Source organism: Loxodonta africana, chromosome 23, assembly GCF_030014295.1.
Source record: "Loxodonta africana isolate mLoxAfr1 chromosome 23, mLoxAfr1.hap2, whole genome shotgun sequence".
In the NCBI taxonomy this organism is placed as follows: Eukaryota; Metazoa; Chordata; class Mammalia; order Proboscidea; family Elephantidae; genus Loxodonta; species Loxodonta africana.
In genome coordinates, this window is record NC_087364.1 from 5,050,762 (window position 1) to 5,075,283 (window position 24,522).

The window sequence follows — 24,522 nt, forward strand, 5'->3', positions numbered from 1 at the left end:
GTTTTGCTTGGATATAGCATTTAAACATCCACACTGATTTCCCCCACTCAAAAGACAGAATGACAGAAGTTGGAGAAGACAGTAGAATGGGCTGACCGTACCAGCTGTCCAGCTCAGGACTGTCATCAAAGCTTATACGGAAGACCTTACAGGCTAGTTTTGTTCTGGTGGAAATCTAACCCCTGAGAATTATTTTGTTTGTATCTTGAAAAATGATATCAGGGCTGCCAGAGTCAGGCTTCTGTCCTAAGCGGCATCTGATGTAGGTGAGGATTTAAATGCGTCGACTTCCTGTATCAAAGTGACTTAAGAAAAAAAAAATCTATTTTTTCCTAATGTTACTAATAAAACAATAAGACTTTTGGGATGTAGTTCAGAATAATTCAGGGCTGGGGGAAGGTAACAGGTGGAGGTAGAGATGAAAGGGTATTGGCCATGGAGAGTGTTTATGAACCCATTTTCTCTACTTTTGAATACGTTTAAAATTTTCCATAAGGAAAATTTTTACAAAAAGTTCATTTTTATACAAATGGCCCCACAGAATAAAAATGTAATACTGAAAAAAATTGTTCATATAATATTCTGATTTCAAAATATAAAATATTCTTATTTGAAATGTTTATATAATAAAATAAAATATTTAAAATTTACAGTATTTTTTACATTTGGCTTAAGTGATTCTTATTAAGGTAAAAACACCATAAGAACTAGATCTATCAAACATATTTATTTACTTGCCAAACTCTAGGTGGTTTTGTCATTAAACAAGGATTTAATACCCATCTACTACATTCAGGAGCCCTGGTGGTGCAGTGGTTAAGTGCTATGGCTGCTAACCAAAAGATTGGCAGCTGGAATCCACCAGGCGCTTCTCGGAAACCCTACAGGGCAGTTCTATTCTGTCCTACAGGGTCGCTATGGGTTGGAATCAACTCAACGGCAATGGGTTTGGTTTTTGGTTTGGTTATTATATGCAAAGAAATATTATACATTATAAATTTTTGTTGACATAATTTTTAAGTACTTCTTTGTATCTTATAACCTAAGGATGCACAGTATCAAGAAGTAATGAAACTGAATGTTTTAAGCAAATAGTCTGTGAATGAGGCTTTTCATTGATTCAACATGGCTCTCCCTCATTTTCCTTATCCAGATTTCAGAAAGTATAGTGCATTTTTGTCAACACCCTAACATTCTGATCTTTTTCAGTGAGTGGAGAATAACACGCTCTTTTTTTTATTTTCCCATGTTTTTCTGGATAAATTTAACCAGACGCTGAGACGCCATTTAGAGCAACGGGGCACCCTAGTGGTCTGAAGAAGCCAATGACGGGCCTCTTCATCATTTGAATTAGGTCTCATGTTTTTTGAAACTAAGCAACTAGAAGTAATTAGCATAATAATATTAGTCATATTACAGCAGCAGATGAAAAACATTTTTTTTCATTAATGGGATAATTGTACCTAGAAAGTCACAGACAATTAAACATTAGTCATTCTTAATTTTAGGTGCCAAGCAGCCTGCATACTGTATTCCAAAATTTTATATATATCCATAAGCTGTGAAGTACATGGTCAGCTTTTTTTTTGAATTTATGAAACAATTTTCTACATCTGAACTGTATGGCTCTTACTTCTTGCTCTCAGGTGAACAAATGTGAATTTTTCAAACCACTTTTCTACTCAATGTATATCTGCATTTTTTTTTTTGCTGTCTGAATTAGCATCATGGAGTTTGTTAAGAGAATAGCTTCCGGAGACAAAATTAGGGGACTCAAGACGTGGTTCTTGAGCAGGGAGACTTTAAGCAAATTGATTAATCTCTCTGTATCTCAGTTTTCCCATGTGCAAAATAGGGATAAAGACCCCACAGCCCTGTGAGAATCAAACAGGTTATTAAATGATGCCTGCAACACACAGTAGGCGGTATACAATTACTTATGCTAATATTATTCCTCTGAGATGGCCGTCACCATCTATTATCTACAGAATAAAAGTTTGCCTATATGTGCACCCTGAACTCTTGGAAGTTGTTTAATTTTGTATGGTTCAAATTGCATATCCAAGAGTCCCTGTTAAAGAAATGAATATTCATAACATACTGCGCACAGGTCTATGGAATAGTGATAGTGTAGAATTACACTCTTATTTTCTATACACAGCTCACCACACAGGACATCTTAACTATGAACACCTACAACAGGAATTAATGAGCAATTTAATCTGCTCAAGGTCATTGTTCCCAAGAGGCAAGGGGCATATTTTGAACCCTTCTGCAAAACCCCCAGCATAATTTTTCCATATCAAAACTGTACCCAAAGTGAACTGTAATTCATTTAGTTTCCTTGAGGGTGAGCGGGCCACCCACTGGATTATTCGGTAGGAAAGTTATTTCAGGTGAGATTAAAAAATGTCCTTAAGTATACAGAGGTCAAAGTGGATAATCTAAAATTTTAAAAAGAAGAAATCTCAAGGAAATCATAAATCATTAATAACAGGCATTCAATTCTTTAAGAAGCAGATTGCTGAACTTAGTATCGAGTTTTGTACACCTGTAAAAATCATGAAAGCAGCTAGAATTATCCCATCAGAACATGCCAAGCCCACCTGTAACCTTATTTTCCAGTTTCAGACGATCAAGAATTCTGCAAATCTCAACGGCATAGTTGGAAATCTCGTAATCTGGTGCATAGGGACGACCCAGTCTCATATTGCTAGATTTTCTGTTACCACACCTACTTTGCAAATGGTAGAAGCTGCCAATTTATGTATTTATGAAAAAGTCATAAGCAGCTCAAACTAATCTTTTCAAATTAGAAAAGTGTTTTGTAAAAGCCCACTGTAGGAAAACAGATGTTTTATAATATTAGTGTTAAAACTAAGAATGTTGTAGTTGAGATTTTGGTATGTGTTGCAGAATACTGCTTAAAGCCACCATTGGGGGCTATAACCAGTGAAGGCACACACCACGCCTGGAGGCCTCACTGTACGTCTCACTATTCTCTGGGTCCCAGACTTTGGTATTTCCAAACAACGAGATCTTTCTAGAAATTCATTAACTTCACTTCCTTGAATAGTGCCAAGAAAAAGTCAACAAATTCTGATCCATAGTAAAATGAGGTTTATGAGGTTTTAATAAGCTTTTAGTTATAAAAGCAAACGTTAATTTGTTCATTTAATGCTTTTCTCTTAGATTGCATTTTGTTCCTTGGAATGAAACCATATGACTTGTGAAATTCAAACATTCTGCTACTTGAGAGTACAATTTCATTTATTAATGGCCTATAATTAAGAAGAAATCATTAGCTCAACAAACAATTAGCTTATTTTGTCTGAAGAATAAACAGGGTGTAGGTTACTCATTCATTTGGTAAGTGTTCTTCGCCTTGACCTACTTTTCACTTATTTAGCTTGCTTTCTGCATTTTTTGCACACATACAAACCACAAAAAAAAAAAACCATTGCCATTGACTTGATTCTGACTCATAGCAACCCTAAAGGACAGAGTGGAACTGTCCCATTGGGTTTCCAAGGAGCACCTGGCGGATTCGAACCGCTGACCTTTTGATCAGCAGCTGTAGCTCTTAACCACTATGCCACACACATACACACGGACATAAATATGTGAACATGAAAAAAGGGAGACATTTCTGTGCTGCTTACCTTCAGGTTCTCTGATTTTTCTTCCAGCTGCGGACCTCCGAAGCACACTCCTTCCCGAGTTAAAAAGGCTAGTTAACTCATCCAGAGGGCTAGTGAGAGGTCTTGAGTTTGGAGGGCTGTAGGGAACCGGCGAGGAGGAATTAGAGTTGCACTTCCTGTGGTCAGCTCTCGAGGCCTTGACTGGAGAGTAAGGAAGCTTGGAGAAAGGGCTGCAGGCACCACTCACTGGGGCAGAGTTTGGATTCTGGTGGGCTTTGGGCAAATCAGAACCTGCTGTTGGTTTTCCTGCATTAACCACCAACTTCTCTGGTGGGAAAGCGAAATGGGTGGAGGGCCGGTAAGAAGCAGGAGGAGGCAAGGGAGGAGGCGGAGGCGTGGAAGGAGGAGACGTTTTGTTCAACCCATTAAATACAGTTAAGCCAGGGGAGGCAGGCCTGTCGCTGTCCGCTTTTTGGCTTTTGGAATACTGTGGAGACAAGGGACTTGAACTTTCCGGCTGGACAGGGTATTTGAGGTTGGTTTCCAGGACCGGCAGTTTTTTCACTTCCAGCGGAGTTAAAGGTGATTCATCAGACGCAGGAGAGCATGTCACCGGGGTTGGGGGAAACACGAGAAGGGGAGGGCGATGAGGGAGCAGATTCGGGAAAGGGGGAGGAATGTCACACGTATCTTTGAAGGTCCCAGTTGCTTGGCAGCTGATGTCACCATCCTCGAAGGTGATAGGTTTTCGACTCTCAAAAAACAGAGAGGGCGATGCAGCCACCAAGGAGACCAGGCCCGGGCTGCTGCTGTTGCTGTCCTCCGGCAAAAAGTATTTCATCTCTTCATACACGGACTCCCCTTGGTCTGGGCTGTCTGCCTCGATGCCGCCAGCCTTGATGGCATTCCCTACCATCTCAATGTACACTGGTTCTGTCTCGTCGTCCTCCTCCTGTGACATGGTCAGATTCGGAGCGCCCTGGTGCGGCCCATCGGTGGACGCAGCCCTGTGTGTGGCCATCAGGGGCTGGTGGGGAGCTTTACCTGCGGCCTGCGCTGGCTTCCCTTCTCCTGGCTTCGGGGCTGCTATCTCTTCATAGGAGCCACTGAGCTTCGTGTTGGGGCTTCGCTTTGGCTTTCGAGGAGGAATCTTTTTCATGGTGCTGTAGTCATCGCTGTGTGGTCTGGGCCGGGTCAGAACTGAAGAAGGGGAAAAAAAGGAAGCCGTGGGGGAGTGTTAATAAGATTCCACAATGAAACGATTGCTTGCCTGGAGTTCAGCTTTTCCCAGGCTTTAATACCACAGCTCCTGTGAGATCTGAACTATGGAGGACCCAGGCTTGCATCTCAGTCCACCCTCTAGGGCCCCCGATAAGCCTAAGCTTCAGAGGACTTGTAAGAAGAAAAATGATTTTAGATTTTTTAGAACTGGAGGGCAACTTCCACCCGTTGTGGAAGATGTCAAAGGGAAAGTAAACATCCACCAAGAATATCAGCCACCTGGAGTCCTTGTGGCTGCTAACCAAAAGGTCAGCAGTTCAAATCCACCAGCCGCTCCTGGAAACCCTGTGGGGCAGTTTTACTCTGTCCTACAGGGTCGCTGGTGGCTAGTGGTTAAGTGCTACGGCTGCTAACCAAAGGGTCAGCAGTTCGAATCCGCCAGGCACTCCTTGGAAACTCTATGGGGCAGTTCTACTCTGCCCTATAGGGTCGCTATGAGTCGGAATTGACTCGACGGCACTGGGTTTGGTTTTTTTTTTCTTGGCAGGGTTGCTATGAGTTGTAATCAACTCTATAGCAACGGGTTTGGGTTTTATTTATCTTTTTAATCAGCCACCTATAAAGCTAAAGGTCCCTGAGTAACATAAGTGGTTGTGCTTGACAACTAACTGAAAGGTTGGTTTGAACCCACCCAGTGGCACCACAGAAGAAAGACGCGGCCATGGGCTTCCATAAAGATTACAGCCAAGGAAAGCTCAGTTCTACCCTGTAAAACACGGGGTTGCCGTGAGTTAGAATCAACTGGACAGCACCTGGTTCATTTATTTTGGGTTGATAAAGCTAAACGACCTTGTGATTTAGTAGGAGTAAAAACAATTAGAGATCATCTGTTATATTTGCGTTCTTATACCTAATTATTAGGCTTAGGATCTCATAATGCAATAAATTTGGTTGAACTGATCCTAATAATTTTAGAGGTGAGAAAACAGAAATCTAGGAAGAGCAGACAAATGAATTGGTGGCATATGAGTAAATGAGTGAACTTGAACACTGAGATTCTCTAAAACGAACAAAGCAACAAAAATATCTAAGTGGATAGAGATAATTAGAAAAAAGATGAAATTTGTTAAAATGATGTCAAGGGTGGGTTATACAATAATCAATATATCTGAAATCTTAACAGAAACACATATCTAACCATGAAATAAGAGTGTTAACACTTAAGTAAAAACTTCTTAAGCGGAAACTTATTAAGTTGAAGGGGAAATTTTAGAAAAATCAATAGGCAGGATATTATTTGTAGACGCTAATTTAAAAGAGATGGAAGCACTACTTAAATATGTGAGTCTAAAACATTTATTAAAGGCCATGAGAGAAAAGGAGTTTCCTTAAAAAGTTTTTTATCCAAATGTATTTTTACTATAAACTGTAATGGTGTTTTTCATAAATAAACATAATTTCTCTAGAAACTGGGAAATTATTTTAGAAAAACTATGTAAACTTTTATTGAAATATAAAAGCTTGCCAAAATCTTGGATTACTTTTACTAATTTGGTATTTTACTAACCTGTAATATGGAGTACTTGATATAAGAACATCTAATTTTGTCGAATTATTTTACTAATTGTTGTTATTGTTGTTGTTAGTTGCCATTGAAGCCATTCCGACTCGTGGCGACCCAATGTGTGCAGAGTAGAACTGCCCCATAGGGTTCTCAAGGCTGTGACCTTTTGGAGGCAGGTCTGTCTTCTGAGGTGCTTTGGATGGGTTCAAATGGCCAACCTTTTGGCTAGTAGTTGAGCGCTAAATCAGTTGTACCAACCATGCAGGAACTCCTTATTTAACTAGAGCACTATTTTTTCCCTCTCACTAGGACTGCCCGTTATGACAGCATTCTCTGTCCCAGGTTTTGAGGGCATAAGGAAGTAAAAGGGCTTTGGAGTCAGATGTAGGTTCAAATCTCACACCCTCACTTATTCGTCAGTCATTAATGTATTCATGAGTTCAACCAATATCTACTAAGATACATCAATGAATAAGATAAATAATTTCTGGCCTTCTTCCACCCTAGTGAGCGGAGTCAGCTAATAGAAAAGCAAATTTAACGAATGGGTAAATTCTATAGCATATTAGAAAATGACACGTTATGAAAATGAGAAATAACAGATCAGGATAAGGGGTTACAGAATTGTGTGTGTGTGTGTGTATGTTGGAGGAGGTAGAGAATTGCAATTTTAAGTGAGATCTGAGGTAAATCTCTTTCAGTCTTCGTGTAACATGCATAAAAATAGTGATATTAGTAACTATCTCAGAGGACTAACAACGCATGTAAAATGCCTAGCTCAGTTCCTGACGCACTGTAGACATGAAATAAATGGTAAACACACAAATACGAATGGAAAAGAACAAAGTTAATTTTCCAACTCAATGGACATCTTTGTCAGCCAGTATTAAACAGGTTTACCAAAAGCAGCCAACTTTTAAGAGCAGAAAAGACCAAAACTTTGCAATTCTGTAATTAATAGGCATTACAGTATTCAAAAGGCTTTCAATGTGCTAAAACAGCAGCTCCTAAGCTTCTCCCAGAAAGTTAACTATCCAAGCAAATTTTAATATTAGCATTGTAAAGTTGGTCTGAAGGTTTGAATAATTTAAAGGATTTGTGGCAGATTGTCTTTTCTGAAAATGACTTCAACAATATTTTTAGTCCCAAATACTCTTCCATTACCTTGGTCCTCTCCCATAAAAAAAGAGTCTATAACCCCTTCCTTTGAACCTAGATAGGATTTTGTGACTGCCCTAATTCAACTGCTGTTGTTGGGTGCCATTGAGTCAGTTCCGACGCATAGTGACCCTATGTACAAGAAAATGAAACACTCTCGGATCCTGCACCATCCTCACAATCATTTTTATGCTTGAGCCCATGGTTGCGGCCACTGTGGCAATCCTGTCTCATCGAGGGTCTTCCTCTTTTTCGCTGACCCTGTACTTTACCAAGCATGATGTCCTTCTCCAGGGACTGGTCCCTCCTAATGACATGTCCGAAGTATGTGAGAGGAAGTCTCACCGTCCTTGCTTCCAAGGAGCATTCTGACTGTACTTCTTCCAAGACAGACTTGTTTGTTCTTCTGGAAGTTCATGGTATATTCAATATTCAAATTAGATTAGGAAGTATAATTCAAAGAGTGAAGCCAGGATTCCAGAAGACGAGGACAAGTCTTGGAAAATAATTTCCAGGCATTAGGACTAAGCCCTAACCAAGGTACTAGCCACAGGTGTCCAGGTGTTTCTCAGTATTGTTATATCCCAGTGACTGCCGTGTGCTACCTGATTGCCCCCATTTTGGACTGGAGCGTGCATAAAAGTAATCCTATACCTGGGCCTTTATTATATGTTGGTTGTATGGGGAATAGGTAACATGTGTTTTTAGTTTATAGTCTTCAACTGGAAAGAGTCATAATTGAGGAGCTGTCGTCTAAGGAGAGCTCGTGGGTGGCACAAACATTTAAGTATCAGGCCACTAACCAAAAGGTTGGCAGTTTGCTCTGGCACCTTGGAAGAAAGGTCTGGCAATCTACTTAAGAAAAATCAGAATTGAAAATCCTGTGGAGTATATTCTACTCTTAGCCATATGGGTTGCCATGAGTTGAAGGGGACTCCATGGCAACTGGCATGGCATATACCTAAGGAGCTGTACCCGACAGTTCTGTAGACCAGGGCATTGCTGACATGGTGAAATCCTAGATCATGAGCTTAAGCCTGATGTGATAACGGGACGAGGCTTTGGGGGGCCTTGGAAAGGGGTGAAGGCATTTTGTATGTGGAAGGCATATGAATTATTTTGTCCAGAGGGAGACTACAACAGATTGTATTTTCCAAAACTGGCCACAAGAATATTTCCAGCCCCATCAAGAGGTGAAGTCTATTTCTCCTTTCCTAAAAATTGGATGGGCCTTTGTGACTGCCTTGATGAATAACATGTGGCAGAAGTAATACAGTGTGGTTTCTAAGGCTGGGTTATAAAATATGCCATAGCCTCCACCACTTGGCTTTTCCTCTATTAGAGCAAGCATTGCTGAAGCTTTGATGCTTCATGTAAGAATCCCAGCTACCTATTCTGAAGCTACCAGGGACTGCCAGAAGAACAAACAAATCTGTCTTGGAAGAACTACAGCCAGAACGCTTCTTAGGAGCAAGGATGGGAGGACTTCATCTTACCTACTTTGGACATGGTATCAGGAAGGACTAGTTCCTGGAGAAGGACATCATGCTTGGTAAAGTAGAGGGTCAGTGAAAAAGAGGAAGACCCTTGATGAGATGGACTGACACAGTGGCTGCAACATTGGGCTCAGGCATAGCAATGATTGTGAGGATGGCGCAGGACTGGGCAGTGTTCTGCTCTTTTGTGCATAGGGTCGCTGTGAATTGAACAGACTCGAGGGCACCTAACAACAACAACCCTGAAATTGCCACTTTCTACAAACTATGAGGCGAGGCCACAGACAGATGCCACGGAATCCCATTCCTCAGATGTCAAATGATTACAGCTTCGGCCATCATCTAGTGTCAGCTTCATAAAAACTGTGAGCACAAGCCGCCTACCTGAGCCCCGTTAACTGCTAGAACTTGTAAGACAGTAATAGAATGATTGTTGTTTAAGCCACTAAATTTTGGAGCAGTTTGTTAAGTGACAATAGATAACTGATACAGTATTACTTCGAGGTTTGCTTTAGATGTAGGAAAAGCCCTTTTGTATTACCGCACTGTAAATGAAAGCACACGGCTTGTTAGGAAGCAGTCAGGAGGAGTGGTGTCTAGAACCTGACTGCCTTGGTCCTAGCTTGGCTGTGTAACCTTGTAGAAGCTGCCTTGCCTCTCTGTGACTCAATGTCCTCGTCTATTTGATGGTCACAATGACAGTACTATTTCATTGGGTTGTTGGACAGATGGATAGATACTCAGCACAAGGGCAGACACATAATGAACACTCAATATGTCTCAGCTGCCATCATCATCGTCATCATCATCATTACTACACAACCAGAAATGAATCATGGGTGATACAGCTGGGTTCCTTAAAGTGTGGCCTGAGGTTCAGCAATATTAGATCACCTGGGGTCCTTTATTAATAATGCAGGTAACTCATTTTCCTGTCCTAAAACCCTGGTGGCATAGTGGTTAAACGCTACGGCTGCTAACCAAAAGGTCGGCAGTTTGAATCCACGGGGTGCTCCTTGGAAATCCTGCAGGGCAGTTCTACGCTGCGCTCTAGGGTCCCTATGAGTCAGAATTGATTCGATGGCTTTTATTTTTGGTATCCCTACCTATTAAATTAGAATCTCTTGTAGTGGGAATGGGAAATCTCAGACAGTTACAGTTAGAGCATTAAAATCTAACTTGTTTTTATGATATCTCTGTGTGTTAAAAGTTCATAAACCAACATGGGTTTAAGTTGAAAAGTTATTGAAATGAATTTACATTGGAAGTTTTCATAATTTTTTTCTTAGCGCTAAGATTTATGGGTAAAACAATGTAACTAGTTGATAATTTCACTGAAATTGCGTCAGGAAGACATTTCACGATCAGAGGATACCTTCTAGTGTCACAGAGCAACGTCAGAGTTAGACCCTTACGTGTTCAACCTTATCATTATTTCATAAGCTTGATTCTTACGTGAGTTATCATGGAATAAAACAGGTTCGTGTCATTTTTAAGCTCTGTTAAGAGATTAAAAAAAGTATTTTCTCGCAGAAGAATGACACCTTCCTTTTGAATTTTCTGCTAAATCATATCAGATCAATTTCAAGTCTATCCCTTATAATCTCTGTTCTGGTACACCTGTTATTCCCACAGAGAATAAGACACCTACATATCTAATCTATGACCAAAAAAAAAAAGGAAGGAGAAGCGTTTTCATCAGGAAGATAAGTACGCAAGGGTCTCCCACACTCCAATTCGTCAGGTGTGATTTTGCAGAGCAAGCTAGCACCCAGCACAGGACCAGTGCTTAAAAAAAAAGTGCTTAAGAGATGTTTAAATAAATGCTGGCTAGCTGGCTGGCCAGCCAACTATGTGAATAAGTGAGTGTGGATTTAAAACCAGCTATAATTTGGGTGAAAATGGCTTCTACTAAGCTGTAACATAGTGGACTGTCCCTAAAAAAAAAAAAAAATTTTTTCTTGGTGGGAGGAGAGCTTTCTGGGCAATATCATTACCGTTTCTCTCACCCCATCTTTATCTATCAGGCTGCCTTCCACATTCATGATGCGTTCAAATATCCCTTCTGACCCTTCCCCAGTTTTCCCAGTCACTATTTTCTGCCCTGTCCCACAGCATCCTGTGGGAAGCCTTTATCTCCCCCACTGCTCTCTTAGATCGCTGTGAATGTGCCAGGCTCCTGGAAAATCATATTTGCTGAATGAACAAACGTGTCATGGGTTGTGAAACTCTGCAGTAACGTTCTTCAACAAATTTCTCAGAGCAAGGCTTACAGAAGACCTAATTTCTGTCAAATTGCAGGTAACACAGAAAAAAAAATTTAAAGGACTGTGCTCAAAATATGCTGACCAAATTGATTCTGCAAATCTCTGGTACATTTTGAACCTTGCCAATTGTGGTCATTTTGATTGATGGATAGGAAGCTACTTTTGTTTTAATGAAAGCAGCAAAAATAAGTATATTTCTATAACATTTATTTATTCATTCAATAAATTTTTTTTTTTTGAGGGCTTTCTATGTGTTAATCACTGTTCTGGGATAAAGATATAAACAAGACAGTAAACAACAACAACAAAAACAGAGCACTGTTTCTAAATTAAGCCACCAAGCTCAACCATTCTACAGTCTATATATGTACATTGTATTGTATGGAGAGTGGAGTTATGTAGCAAACTTCAAGAAAAAAAAATTATCATCTCATTCATGTGTTATTTTCAAGGGAGTGGGCTGCTGAAGTCTAGAGGGAGGGTGAGTGTGGAAGTCATGTCATAGAGGCCAGAGCTTCCCAAGCAAAAATTACCTCTCGTGATTTCACCTCAAGCAGCAGTCACTCTGATCCAGACCCTGGGCCCCATACATTGTTATTTAATCCCAAATCTGCACAGTAGGCTTCAGTATCTGTGTCAGAGATGAGGAAACCTAGGCTTAAAGGTTCAAGTTACAACAGGTATATACCTAGCCATATAACTTTGCAGCTTGTTCCGTCCCAGGCAATAACGCTTTATAAGCATTGCCTTATTTATTCCTCACAAATAGCCCTTGGTAGAGATTCTACTGCCATTCGTACCTGATGCACATGGACGTAGAAAGATTGAGCCACTTGTGCAAAGACTCACGGATAGTAAATGGCAGGGCTGGGACTTGAACCCACGTGAAATGCAGACATATTTAACTTCAAATCAGGAGACAATGCATGGAAAATTTTCACTGTGTTTGGGAGAAAGTCTGCACCTTGGATAGGGAGAATCAAATCTCCAGAAGATCACTGTAGTTGGAAAATCCCTACCAAAGAGAAAGTGAATAGTAGGTCCTTGTCTTTCCTTTCCTAGCCACTGTTTTCAAATAGCAACCCCAGACTTTGAAAAAATGGTACTTTTAAATAATTAGCTCTAGCTTGTTAATAGCTTGCAAACAAGTGTTAAAATTTACTGGCCCAAAAAACTGTTTCATGCTTTTCAGGCACAAAGGTACCGGCGAAAAAAAATATCAGCTCTCGTTGCTGTCATTCTTTACTTTAACCGCGTTTACCGGATGAGAACCTACAGGAAAAGGTTTGTGGTTAATGAACTGTTTTAAGAACAAGGCTGAACAAAAATAACAAGTTTAACGTGATCTAATTATCGGTCACTGTACAATTCGTGGCCTTCATTCTCCAATCAGATTAGTTAGCTGATTTATTTGTAAGGAGCTCTGATGGCCCAGTGGGTAAGAGCTCAGCTGCTAACCAAAAGATGGGCAGTTCAAATCCACTAGCTGCTCCTTGGAAGCCCTATGGGGCAGTTCCTACTCTGTCCTATAAGGTCACCATGAGTCTAAATCAACTCAATGGCGACAGTCTTCTTGGTTTATTTGTAAAGGAAAAGAACTTGATTTTGATTTTTTAACACACCAAAAAGAATGACTCAGATAATAAACTAATTTCAGTTTTAGTTCTTGTTCTTATGAAACCTGGGTCCACAAATCATTTCAAATTTTCTTCCTATCTTTTGATAAGAAGAGGATACTTTTTGAAGTGTTACTAGGTGCAAAAAACTCAATATTGCTTCTGCGGTGAAATATGAAAGGATTAAAATAGTGCTCTTTAATAGACCTTTCAGTGAAGATGGAAAATTCTATATAGTGTAGCCACGTGTGGCTATTGAGTACTTAAAATGTGATCAGTGTGACAAAATAGCTGGATTTTTAATTTAATTTAAATAGCTCCATGTGCCTATCAAAAGTTCCTGGGTGGTGCAAATGATTTGCCTTGTATACTAATCAAAAGGTTAGTGGTGGGAACATACCCAATGGCTACTCAGAATAAAAGCCTGGTGATTTGCTTCTCTTAAGATTACAGCCAAGAAAACCCTACAGAGCAGCTCTATTCTGTAACACACAGGTCGCCATGAATCAGAATCGACTCAAAGACAAAGGTTTGGTTTTTGGTTCTGTGCCTAGTGGCTAGTGTGTTGGACAGCACAGGTTTAGATTATACTAGAATTGTGTAGTCCTGAGAGAGATGTCTAAGATGCTGTGGTCCATTTAATTATTCTCCTACTCTGCTACCTTTGGCACCTTTCACAACTGTATGAACAGAACTAAGACCATGCTAATGGCTGAATTATCACATATAGGCAGAGCTTCCTTTGCCATTATGGATTCAAAATTCAGAGCATGAAGGAATTGAGTGACTAAGCCTCTCCATTAATCGTCTCTGACTCTCCAATAGAACAAACCGACATATTCAAAAACAGGAAGCTTTTAAAGACTTTACAAGCTATCCTGAGGCCTACTTATCCAAATGCATAGAGCTTGTTTGCGGTTTTCAAATTTGGATGAGGCTCCATTTTGTACACGCGGCCTTTTTCAAGCTCGTTTGGTACTGTTTTTCGATATCTGATACTATTTTGAGTCTTTCACACTCTCATCTCATTAATCTTAGCATTTTAGATACTATTCTTTCTCTTCTAATCTGCCAAATAAAAGTCTTTGTTCTTATTCCAATCACACCTTTTTGAGATCTGTATCATAAGCCCAACTCTGAGGTCAGAAAGAAATATTAGCGAAAATATGACTTATCCCACTTTCTCAAGGAGCGTGTTTGTGATCTCTTTTGATGTATAAGCCTCTGGTTTGTATAGTACGTTCTTAGAACATCTTGTTTCTTTGGAGATGTCATTCTAATTTCATATCTATATCTACTTTGAAAACTTCAAAGTCATTTTTTAATCTTTCTTTTTGTCCTTAAAACCGTGATCTAAAGAACATACAGTTGGACTCTCCTCCCAATAAGTTTTATGACCTTTTACATCTTCATGTAAGTATTATTGTAACACAACTCATCTTCACAGCAACTTCTTTCAGTAAATATTCTCCTCATGATCTATTTCTTCTTAAAGAAACTCATCAAAAACATTTTTGAAAATAAATTAAAAAAATAACTAAAAAAAGATGGAGTTGATTCTGACTCATGATGACCTCATGTGTGTCAGAGTACAGCTGTGCCCCATTGGGTTTTCCATGGTTGATTTTTCTGAAGCACATCACCAGGACTTCTTCTGAAGTGTCTGTGAGTGGACTCGAGGCTCTAATCTAGAATGTACTGAATCTTTAGTCTTCCATTTCAGGGGCTTTCCATCAGCTTCCTTGTGTTAGCCACCCTTCCCCACAGATGATCTTATTGTTTTGCTGTGCATTTGTATTTTGTGTTCATTTATGCTCCAAAACAATTTTGCTCAATCCTATGCTCAAATATTATTTTCTAGTGAAGCCTATCCAGCCATTTCACTTAGAATTTCAACTTCCCACCCTATGCTACCATCTTTTATTTCTTTCCACAGTATCTTCTTCTAAAATACTACATTTATTTCCTTCCTTATTTTGTTTACCATCTGTCTTCTCCCTTTGGAATATAAACTCTATGAAGCAAAAATATTTTTGTTGTTTTGTTCACTATTGTATCCCCTGGTCCTAGAATAGGGTCTAACACAGCAGGTGATTAATAAAATCTGTTGAATGAGTGACAGAATTCATGCTCCACAAAGAAGCACTTCATTATTAATTAAAAAAAAATTAATAGCTAGTCGATAATTGCCACATGTTCTAATGTATGAGAGATGTTATTGAGAATAAATTGCATTTCTTCTTTTTAAAATAAATATTTCTGGACTACAAATGCTGAACTTTGTTATCTAGTACTAAAAGTTTCACTAACTGCATGTTGCTGCACAATGGTTTTCCTCTGGGTGTGTAATTTCACTTCCCATACGATACAGCGGTTTAATTTTTAATTAGATCGTGATAACAGGAAAACCTGATGAAATTTTTGATGTTTTCATCAGTGAAAATTTACATGTAATAGCGACTAAGTTTTTGAATTGCTCTGGTTGGAGGCTGCTCATTCAATAGTGAGGTGGCAATGGAAGTTAAGGAAATGATATATAAGTAGCTTTTCCCTAAGAGGCTTAGAAATTTGAATAAATGTTATTTATATTTAATGATTAAAGAGCCGCTGGCAAGCCAACAATTGGATTTATTTCTATTAAAAATATATTAGAGCAACAATACTGCTTTGGGGCACTTAAAGACCGGAAGTCAGAACATCAATAAACTCCAGCAATGCTATTTTCTTATTCCCTTTATCTAACCTTCATGAGCTGTTTCCTTAGCTGCTGCTGACAAGCAGGCACTCACAGCCTCATAAGAGGCACTCAGCCGGGTGTTGGGGTCTCTCTTTGGCTTGGGCGGAGGCTGTTTCCGTGGCGACGGCAGGCCACTGCTGTCATCCATGCTGAACACAGAGTGAAGGGATGGAGACCTGGTAGAAGAGCCAGCCAGAGACTGGACCAGGTTGTCCACTGCTATCGGCACTGGGACGGAGCTGGAATGAAAATGCCTGGGTCCACACTTGTCCTCAGCTCTTAAAGGGAAACAACAGACACAGAGCACCACACAAGAAATGCTCAGATGGATTATTCAAAGGACAACAATGAACCTGCTCAAGCAAACATAACAACAGCTTTTTGGTAAACAGTCTCTCCACACCCCTGCTGTAGCCAGAGGATGTGTGTGCGGTTCTCTGGCGATGAGCGCACCCAGAGAAAGCCGCCCTATTCTCCTGGTACCTGCTTCATGATAAATGAGGACACTGGGCCTTCATGCTGGTTACTCTTAAAAACCCTCATGCAAACATTTCTTAAGTAGTTTCAGATTTTCTATCAGGCCTTCACTGGATGAATTTTTCACACTCGAATTATTAAGCAAATCGAAAAACCAGAATTTCAATCTGAATGATAATTTCTGAGAAATCCATCTTCATAGAGAGTCACTGATGCAGCAGATGCAGGGAGTTCATCAAAACTTCCCCTGCAAAGGAGCACAGACGCTACTTAAAACTATCGAAGATTTACATTTTTTTTACTTTTCCTTTTCGATTCTATCAGCAATTATTTAATTATGTACAGAATTAATTTCTTTTTTTTTGCCTGTTACTATATATGTTTGCCCAACGCCAAGTGCACTGCTGGTGCTCAATAGATAAATAGACAAATAATTCTTTACTTAATTTTATATCAGGCCAATGAATACATAATCAAATGGAGAAATCAGGGTGGTTGTTTAGTTCCAGCAGAGAAAATAATAAATATAATTCTGGAAGTTGTATAAAATTAATAGTTATCTGGTTTAAAAATTTCTTCTCGCGTTACATGTCAATGTAATCACGTATTAACTAGATGCCAGTTCATTCATTTTACAAGGAGTTTCCAGAGTATTTGTTTTTATAATTATATATATTTGTGTGACAAAACACCAACAGAGCTGGAATCTACCCCAAGCCAGAGCCAGATGCCCATGTAGTAAATGAAATAGCTGAAGATGAAAGCATGGAGCTCAATGGGTAATTTGTTTTCCTTGTAATGTTTAATTACAGTTTTCCGTACAAAGGGGATTTTTTTTCCCAGTATTTAATCACCGAGATATTTGAAGCTAATTAACTGGAGACACATTGCCATTTTCACTTTAATAAAAAATCTGTTGACATAGGCATTAAAGGCAAAGGGGAGTCATTTCCAGGGAGCCACAACGAGACACTATCAAGTTCCTATGGAAAAATAAACACCTCCCTGGCAAGTGATTGAGATACATAGGAACAGGTTGTTGCCATCCCTGGGAGGGTACTTGTTCTGCACAGGTGTCCTCATTCACGAAGGGGGAGGCATGGTAGAATGGAGAAGGACCCATTTGGCTTCCCATTTCTATTTCAGCATTCGAAGTGAACTTTCACATAAAAAGCTTTTTCCGAAAGTTTTCGTTATTGGCAAAGACAATGTGACAGTTGAAGAAGCGGAATATAATAGATACAGTTTATTGTGGATTTCACTACGTTTAGGTTTCCATACTGCGTTCTTGATTTTTTGTCCTATTTCCAGAAGCTTCTATAAGTCAGCGTTATATACATCACACTTGTATAAAAATGTCAAAAGCCCAGTTATATGCTTTTGCTAATGCAGGAATATTAGATTCTTTAAAACTTTGAGTGTGCTTGAGGTAGTCAATAAGTGACACAAACATTGTAGTTGAAACAATAACCATTTCAAAGGACTAAAACAGCAAATATAACAGGTATTTCATTTAAGAAAAGCATCTTTTTAGACTACAAGGAGGTTTCAAATAACAAACCATGCATGAATGCCTGTTCCCGTAACTGCTGTCATACTTGATTGAACTTTGCATTAAGAGCTATTGGAATTCTCCTGACTCCATTGGATCAATTACAAAAGTAATTAAAGTTACTTATTATCTATGGTTACCTTTTGGTTCCTTCTTCTTGTTTGCTCCTGGCCTCTAACTTTTCTTTATGGTAAGTGGCATTCATTTCATTCCGAAGCCGGTCATTTTCCCGGGCAATGTCTGAAGCATTTTGAACGACCAGGGCATCATAGGTTTTCAGCCCCATGTCCTCTGTGTTCTGTAGAAAGCTATTGATGGATGTGACCTCTTGCTGTTGGATGCTTATTTTCTGAAGCAGGTGCTGGCGTGCTAGAAATCCTCTTACAACTTTTATAAAGGAACACAACCATGGACCAGTGAGAGGAGCAAAGTGAAACACAGACACCCACAAACAAAAATCATCACGCATACATATCTGCGCAGTTATAAAGTAAGGTAAATTCAACACATTATAAAAATTTACAAAAACATTCTATCCTCGTATTAAGAAGGATATGTAAATTCATTAATGACAACCCTACAGGCAAAAACCCCGGCCCTAAATGAGGTCCCGCAGGTAGTATTTATAATAAGGTTTCCACCCCTCTTCTGCTAACACAGATTCGAAAATGATGAACTGGGCTAAAATCAGTAGAAAGAGCGAGGTCCAAGACCTCAGGGAATTTTGGGGTGTGACTCCAACTGGATCATTTTGGGATGGACTGATCTTCCATTATATCAGATTATAACAGAAATGGCTAAGGCCCCATGGCAGTAGTCTTTGAAAACATCACACATGTTGTGTTTCTAAGATGATTTAATTTCTAGAAAAACTAACATTGCATTTAAGACTCCGGCAATGTTTTATGTAGAAATGTAGGGCATCCTTCCTTCTCCCTGAGGAAGCAGAGCTGGAAAAATGTGTGAGAATTGGGGGAGGAACACGAGTGAAAATGCTGTGAAATGAGAGATGCATCAGTAACAGACGTGAGGCCCTAAAGCAAAAATAAAAATGACCACCATTTAAAGGCACATTTATGTGTCAGACACTCTATTATGTAATATAAGGTGATATGCTATGTTATAATAGGATATGCTAGCATATAACACAATATAATACATAATAATTATAATATTATATAATATAATAAATGATATCATACCATGTCATTATATATATACACACATACACATAATGGTATAATATTGGAAACCCTGGTGGTGTAGTGGATAAGAGCTACAGCTGCTAACCAAGAGGTCGGCAGTTCGAATCTACCAGACACTCCTTGGAAACCTATGGGGCAGTTCTACTCTGTCCTTTAGGGTCGCTTTGAGTTGGAATCGACTTGACGGCAACAGGTTTGGTTTTGTTTTTGGTATAATATACCATTGTCTCCACTTTGTATACAAAGAAAGAGAAGCTTAGTGGGGCTAAGAAAGTTCCCCCAAACAGACACAAGCTTTCGGTGACAGAGCCAGGATTCAAATCTCTCTGTCCTTGTGATGCCAAATTCTGATCCCTTAACTAAGCAGATGTGACCTGTAGGTCCCCAGAGAGCACTGCGACCGACAGGGGATGTAATAGGGAAGCATATTTGTGATCAATAAGAGGAAGAACTTTCTAGCAATTAGCACAGGATGAAAATGGATCAGGCTGCCTTCTGAGGAAGGGAGTCATCCCCCAGCCCCTGTGGCCTCCCCTCATCAATCTGTGAAATTCTGATTTGGACTTTTTATGATATCCATGATGTGGTCCCTTGCAATTTCCAGTGTCTAATTTATAAGAAGGTATTAAGATTATAAGATGCATAATTTCAGGGAAAACCAACGTGCGTAGCAAATACATTTTATTCTTGTCTTTAGGGGAAGAAAAAAAGCCTGTAGAGTACTAAGTGCTTTAAAATATTCCACGGTTACAGAAGAACAAACATGTGGGCTCTCTGTAAAGCCCATTTTGATGTCTACTTGATTAAAAGTGGAAAGCTGAACACAACTTTCTACAATTATGCCTTCAGAGGAAAATAATATGTCGACATCTAAAACGTTTAAGGCTTTTTTCAGGCGGCAATGCCAAATGTTTAGTTACTTTGGAATGCACAGTTGTATTAAGTTAACTGCAAAACAGTCATGCTGAACTAATCTAATGAGGAAAAAAATGGTAAAAGGTACAATCAGACTTTCAGGAATATAAAGTGTGGAATAAAATACAGACGTGTTAACCCTCTGAGAGGCATGTTGAGAGAGAGAAGCAGAAAACCTTAAATTGGCCTGTTCGCTCTCTCATTCTTGTTACATTAAAAAAAAAAAAAGAGAGACATTGACTTTTGGAAGGGTGAAGGTGAGGGTATATTCAAGATGTTTAATCTCTCGGAATAAAAGGAAGATTAATGTGGATATGCCAGCCTTCTCCTGACCCCCTACCACAGCAAAGCTATTCATGGACTTCACATTCACCCAGGGAAATCTATTGTCCCAAACCCAAAGAACTCCATTTTCTCACACTTCATACTAGCAGCCTTTAAATTCTTTAAAATTTTATACCACTTGCTAAAAATTGACCTCCTTCTAAGGGACGGCTAATAAAAACCAATTTGTCACAAAGCGACATTGATGTTTGTTTTCTTCCTGCCTATTTCAATGTGACCCTGACTCCTACAGTGTTAAAACCTTAACTTACTGTCATTTTTCACCTAGGATAAAATGAACCTCTATCGTCAAGGGAGGAAGCCTCTAGTAGACATAATTTGAATGCCTACTAAAAGTTCCAGCTTTTTTTTTTTTACCCAAAAATTTACAAAGAAAAAAAAAATGAGAACACTTCAAAACTGGAAATGGCTCTGGATTATATACATGTTGAGTACATTTCATATCAAAGCATGAAAGGAAGGGTTCCAAGAGATGTAAAAATAAGAATCAATAATTCTTGCTTTGCATTTAAGGGCCTGCAATTTTAAATAAGTTTTATATCCAACATTTCATTTACACAACATGAAATTATGGTTTTTATCTTGATACCATTTTTTTTTAACCATTCCCAATTTTTTTTTCTTTAGAGGTGAGTAAGTAATTAAATTTCTGTTCTTTTCTTCTGTACCAGGTCAGTAGGGCAGAGCAACTCAGTCTTTGTAACTAAATAGAATAAAAGTCTCCAGAAAGCACCCTTGATGGATGATGGGATGTAAATTCTTCTAATTATATTTAAGAAAAATGTCCACGAGAATTTGTGATACCGTGTTCTCTTATCTATAATAACATTACATCAAATGGGACTCTGTCCCAATTTCAGCTGAGGCTGCAAATACAGATTCTGATTCATGAGGTCTGGGGTGGAGTCTAAGAGGCATTTCTAACCAGCTCTGACAGGATGCTCACGCTGCAGGTGTTTGGATCTCATGCTGATGATGTGATACTAACCCCACAAACAGGAATGACAAAGGCGGTGGTCCACACAGACCTGTGACCCAAGCCTCTCGCTCACACTGAGGATGTAACAGGGTGAAGATAAAGCGGCCAGGTTATTATAAACCACAAAGAGATATTCTTTACCAAGAGTTGGTGGTGAGTCCACTTCCATTGCCCAAAGATCCCTGCCTCTTTTCCTTTCTCCCTCCTACCAGTGAGGTGAATATGGCTTCAAGAGACCACCTAGAATGCCTTAATGAGACTCCTGAAGCTTGGCGGACACCGTGGACTACAAGGCCTGAAAAGGCAAGAAGTAGCAGCTGGCGGACTCTGCCATACTGTTGAGTGGAGTGTGGGCTCTGCCGGAGAGAGGCTGCACGCTGAAGGGCCCACAAGTCTGTCTCCTGGGCACCAGTCATGGTTCCTCAGGAAAGAGATGACTGCTTGGAGTCATTCCAAGAGTTCTCCTTAAAGAGTAATGAGATCCCAACAGAGAGTGTCTATATGGGGTGGATAACCTGATGCCCAAGAAGGGGCAATTTCAAGTGACCAGCAAAGGAGAGGTCTTCCCAGATCTAAGATCGTTAGAGAAGGGAATTCCTGAAATGCCCCTGAATATGAGCGGAGTCACTGAAAATCTGCCCCAGCCAGAGGAAACCAATGCCAAATTACTCTGGTGCCAGTCAGGAAGGCCTGTCTCCCTGCTTGCTTCTACCTCCTCTTCAATCCTGGCGGAGCCAGAGACACCCTAAATGAGTAGGGAAGGGATAGAGCTCAGGACTAGCAAATAAAAGAGTGCCATGCCCGCTCCCCCAGGGAATATTCCAGACTGAAGCAGGCCTAGCTAGGAGGGAAGTTTGAACTTAAAATGAGATTCTAAATTGTGGTCGTTGCTTGAAATGGACAGAGTGATTTCTAAGCTGATGCTGTTTAAGTCTAGACTGTAGTAGGATTTTTTATTACCAGAGAATGACTGGAAATGTCATGGAACCTGCTGTAGATTTCATCAGGGGCGTGCCGAAATTAATCCCACAGAGCTCCAAGTGGGCAGAGGCTTGAATAGAATAAAACTGATTTCTGCATCCTATGAGGTTTGTTTCTTCGATCAACAGTTACACATATATCAGAGAGCTAAGTTCATTACAACTAGTCCCACTGAAAACTAGCATACAGATTAATTTCTCCCTCTTTTATTTTTCTTTAAAGATTATATTTATGCTATAAATAATACAACTAAATAATCAGCCTATAAATTTTATGGGAGGCACAATTATTCCTAAAATGTCTCCATTTTTCACGTTCACGTGAGTTTTAATAGAAAAAAAAGAAATTTAAATGGAATCTCTCCCAAGGTTAAAATGGATAGTTGCCATCAAGTCAATTCCAACTCATAGCGACCCTATAGGACAGAGTAGAACTGCCCCATAGAGTTTCCAAGGAGTGCCTGTTGGATTTGAACTGCTGACTTTTTGGTTAGCAGCCATAGTTCTTAATCATTATACCACCAGGGTATCTGCTATCAAACACAGCCCTCCAAATATCATCACTTCGTGAAGGAAAAATAAAGTGGAGGATTTTTCCAAAGCATATGTAGAATTACTTAAAGTGATGACTGGATGACTGACTTGTTCTTTCTCTCCAAACTGTGGTGTACCAGTAAAGCTGACTGAAATGTCATGGGATTTGGTGTTATAGTTGTGTCTAAGCACCAGATAGGGAGTTTTCCCACTGTAGATTCAAAGGCACAGTATTGACCTGTGCTATTTGAAAGGGTCAAAAAGCATGAATCTTGTCCAGGTGTTGGTGTTGGTAGGTGCCGCTGACTTGATCTCAACTCACAGCAACACCATGCGACACCGCAGAACTGCCCCATAGGGTTTACTAGGCTGTAATCTTTATGGGAGCAGACTGCCAGATCTTTCTCTCTCAGAGCTTCTGGGTGGGTTTGAACCACCAACCTTCCATTTAGCTCCTGAGTGCTTAGCCATTATGCCACACACGGCTCTTTATTGTCAAGGTAGGGGATGCATAAATAATAAGATATGTATATTCCCTCTTTCAAATTCTGACTTAGGTGAAAATTTGATATAAAATTCACACGGACTAACTACCAAATAAAACATAAGCAGTGCCTGCAAAATTGGTCTAAAACAGATAAATGGGTAACAAAGCTGTGATCCTTTCTAAACTTCAGTCAACTATTTAAACAAATGTAGCATCAAGAAATGAATAGAGAGGTCCCGTATAAGGTAGATACCGCTAAGGTTTAAACTTGGGGGTACGCTAAATTATTTTGTATTTAACAACTCAAAAAAGGTCACGTGCTAACTTCCACTTTATTGTGTGTTGTCCTTTCCCTCACCGATGGTGATTCTTGTCTGCTATCTAGTTAGTGAATTCCTGTTTGGAGCAAAGAAGAATGATGAAAACCAAAGACACAAGGAAAATATTAGCCCAAGAGACAAAACGTTCACATAAACCAGAGACTCCATCAGCCTGAGACCAGAAGAACTAGACGGTGCCTGGCTACCACCAATAACTGCCCTGACAGGGAACACAACAGAGTCCCTGATGGAGCAGGAGAAAAGTGGGGTGCAGAACTCAAATTCACATAAAAAGACCAGACTTAATGGTCTAACTGACACTGGAGGAACCCCAGAAACCATGGCCCCTAGACACTCTGTTAACCCTGAACTAAAACAATTCCCAATGCCCATTCTTCAGACAAAGATTAGACTGGACTATAAAACATAAAATAACTCTAGTGAAGAGTGTGGTTCTTAGTTCAAACAGATACACGAGCCCACATGGACAGCTCCTGTCTGGAGGCAGGATGAGAAGACAGGAAGGGACAGGAGCTGGTTGGATGGACACGGGAAACCCGGGTGGAAAGGAGGAGTGTGTTGTCACATTACAGGGATTGCAACTAGTGTCACATAACCATATGTGTATAAATTTTTGTATGAGAAATTAAGCTGTAAACTTTCACCTAAAGCACAATTAAAAAAAAAAAAAGGTCACAGATGTTGGTATGTAACTGTTACCTTTTTGGCAGGTTATAATTTTTCTCTGCAACCGTAGGCACAAATCATTGAGCTGGTCAGCTTGCCAGTATTTTAAAAACACTTTTCGGACTCCCATCTAAAATACAAACAACAGGGAAACATTTAATAGCATGAAGATGGCAAAATGATGAAGGGAAAGTAATCAGGCAAGAGATTTTTGGAGAAGAGGATTAGCAGAAACAAGGCTAACACAATTAACTCCAGCGCATCTCTCTTATTTTTTAACCTTATTGCATTTAATCAAAACATCAAAGGCTTCTTTCTAATAAACACATTTGCTGTGTGTA

At 39.7% G+C, this 24,522-nt stretch overlaps 1 protein-coding gene across 1 annotated transcript in view; it reads right to left on the reverse strand.

Moving 5' to 3' along the window:
* MYO16 (myosin XVI) overlaps nucleotides 1-24,522 on the reverse strand; it is a 561,325-nt gene that overhangs the window by 77,430 nt on the left and 459,373 nt on the right. The window contains exons 28-31 of the mRNA XM_023553192.2: nucleotides 24,215-24,311; nucleotides 17,870-18,116; nucleotides 15,707-15,978; nucleotides 3,663-4,841 (exon numbers count right to left, since the gene is read on the reverse strand). Of these exons, the coding sequence (XP_023408960.2) occupies nucleotides 3,663-4,841; nucleotides 15,707-15,978; nucleotides 17,870-18,116; nucleotides 24,215-24,311 (1,795 nt within the window). The remainder of the gene's footprint in view (nucleotides 1-3,662; nucleotides 4,842-15,706; nucleotides 15,979-17,869; nucleotides 18,117-24,214; nucleotides 24,312-24,522) is intronic.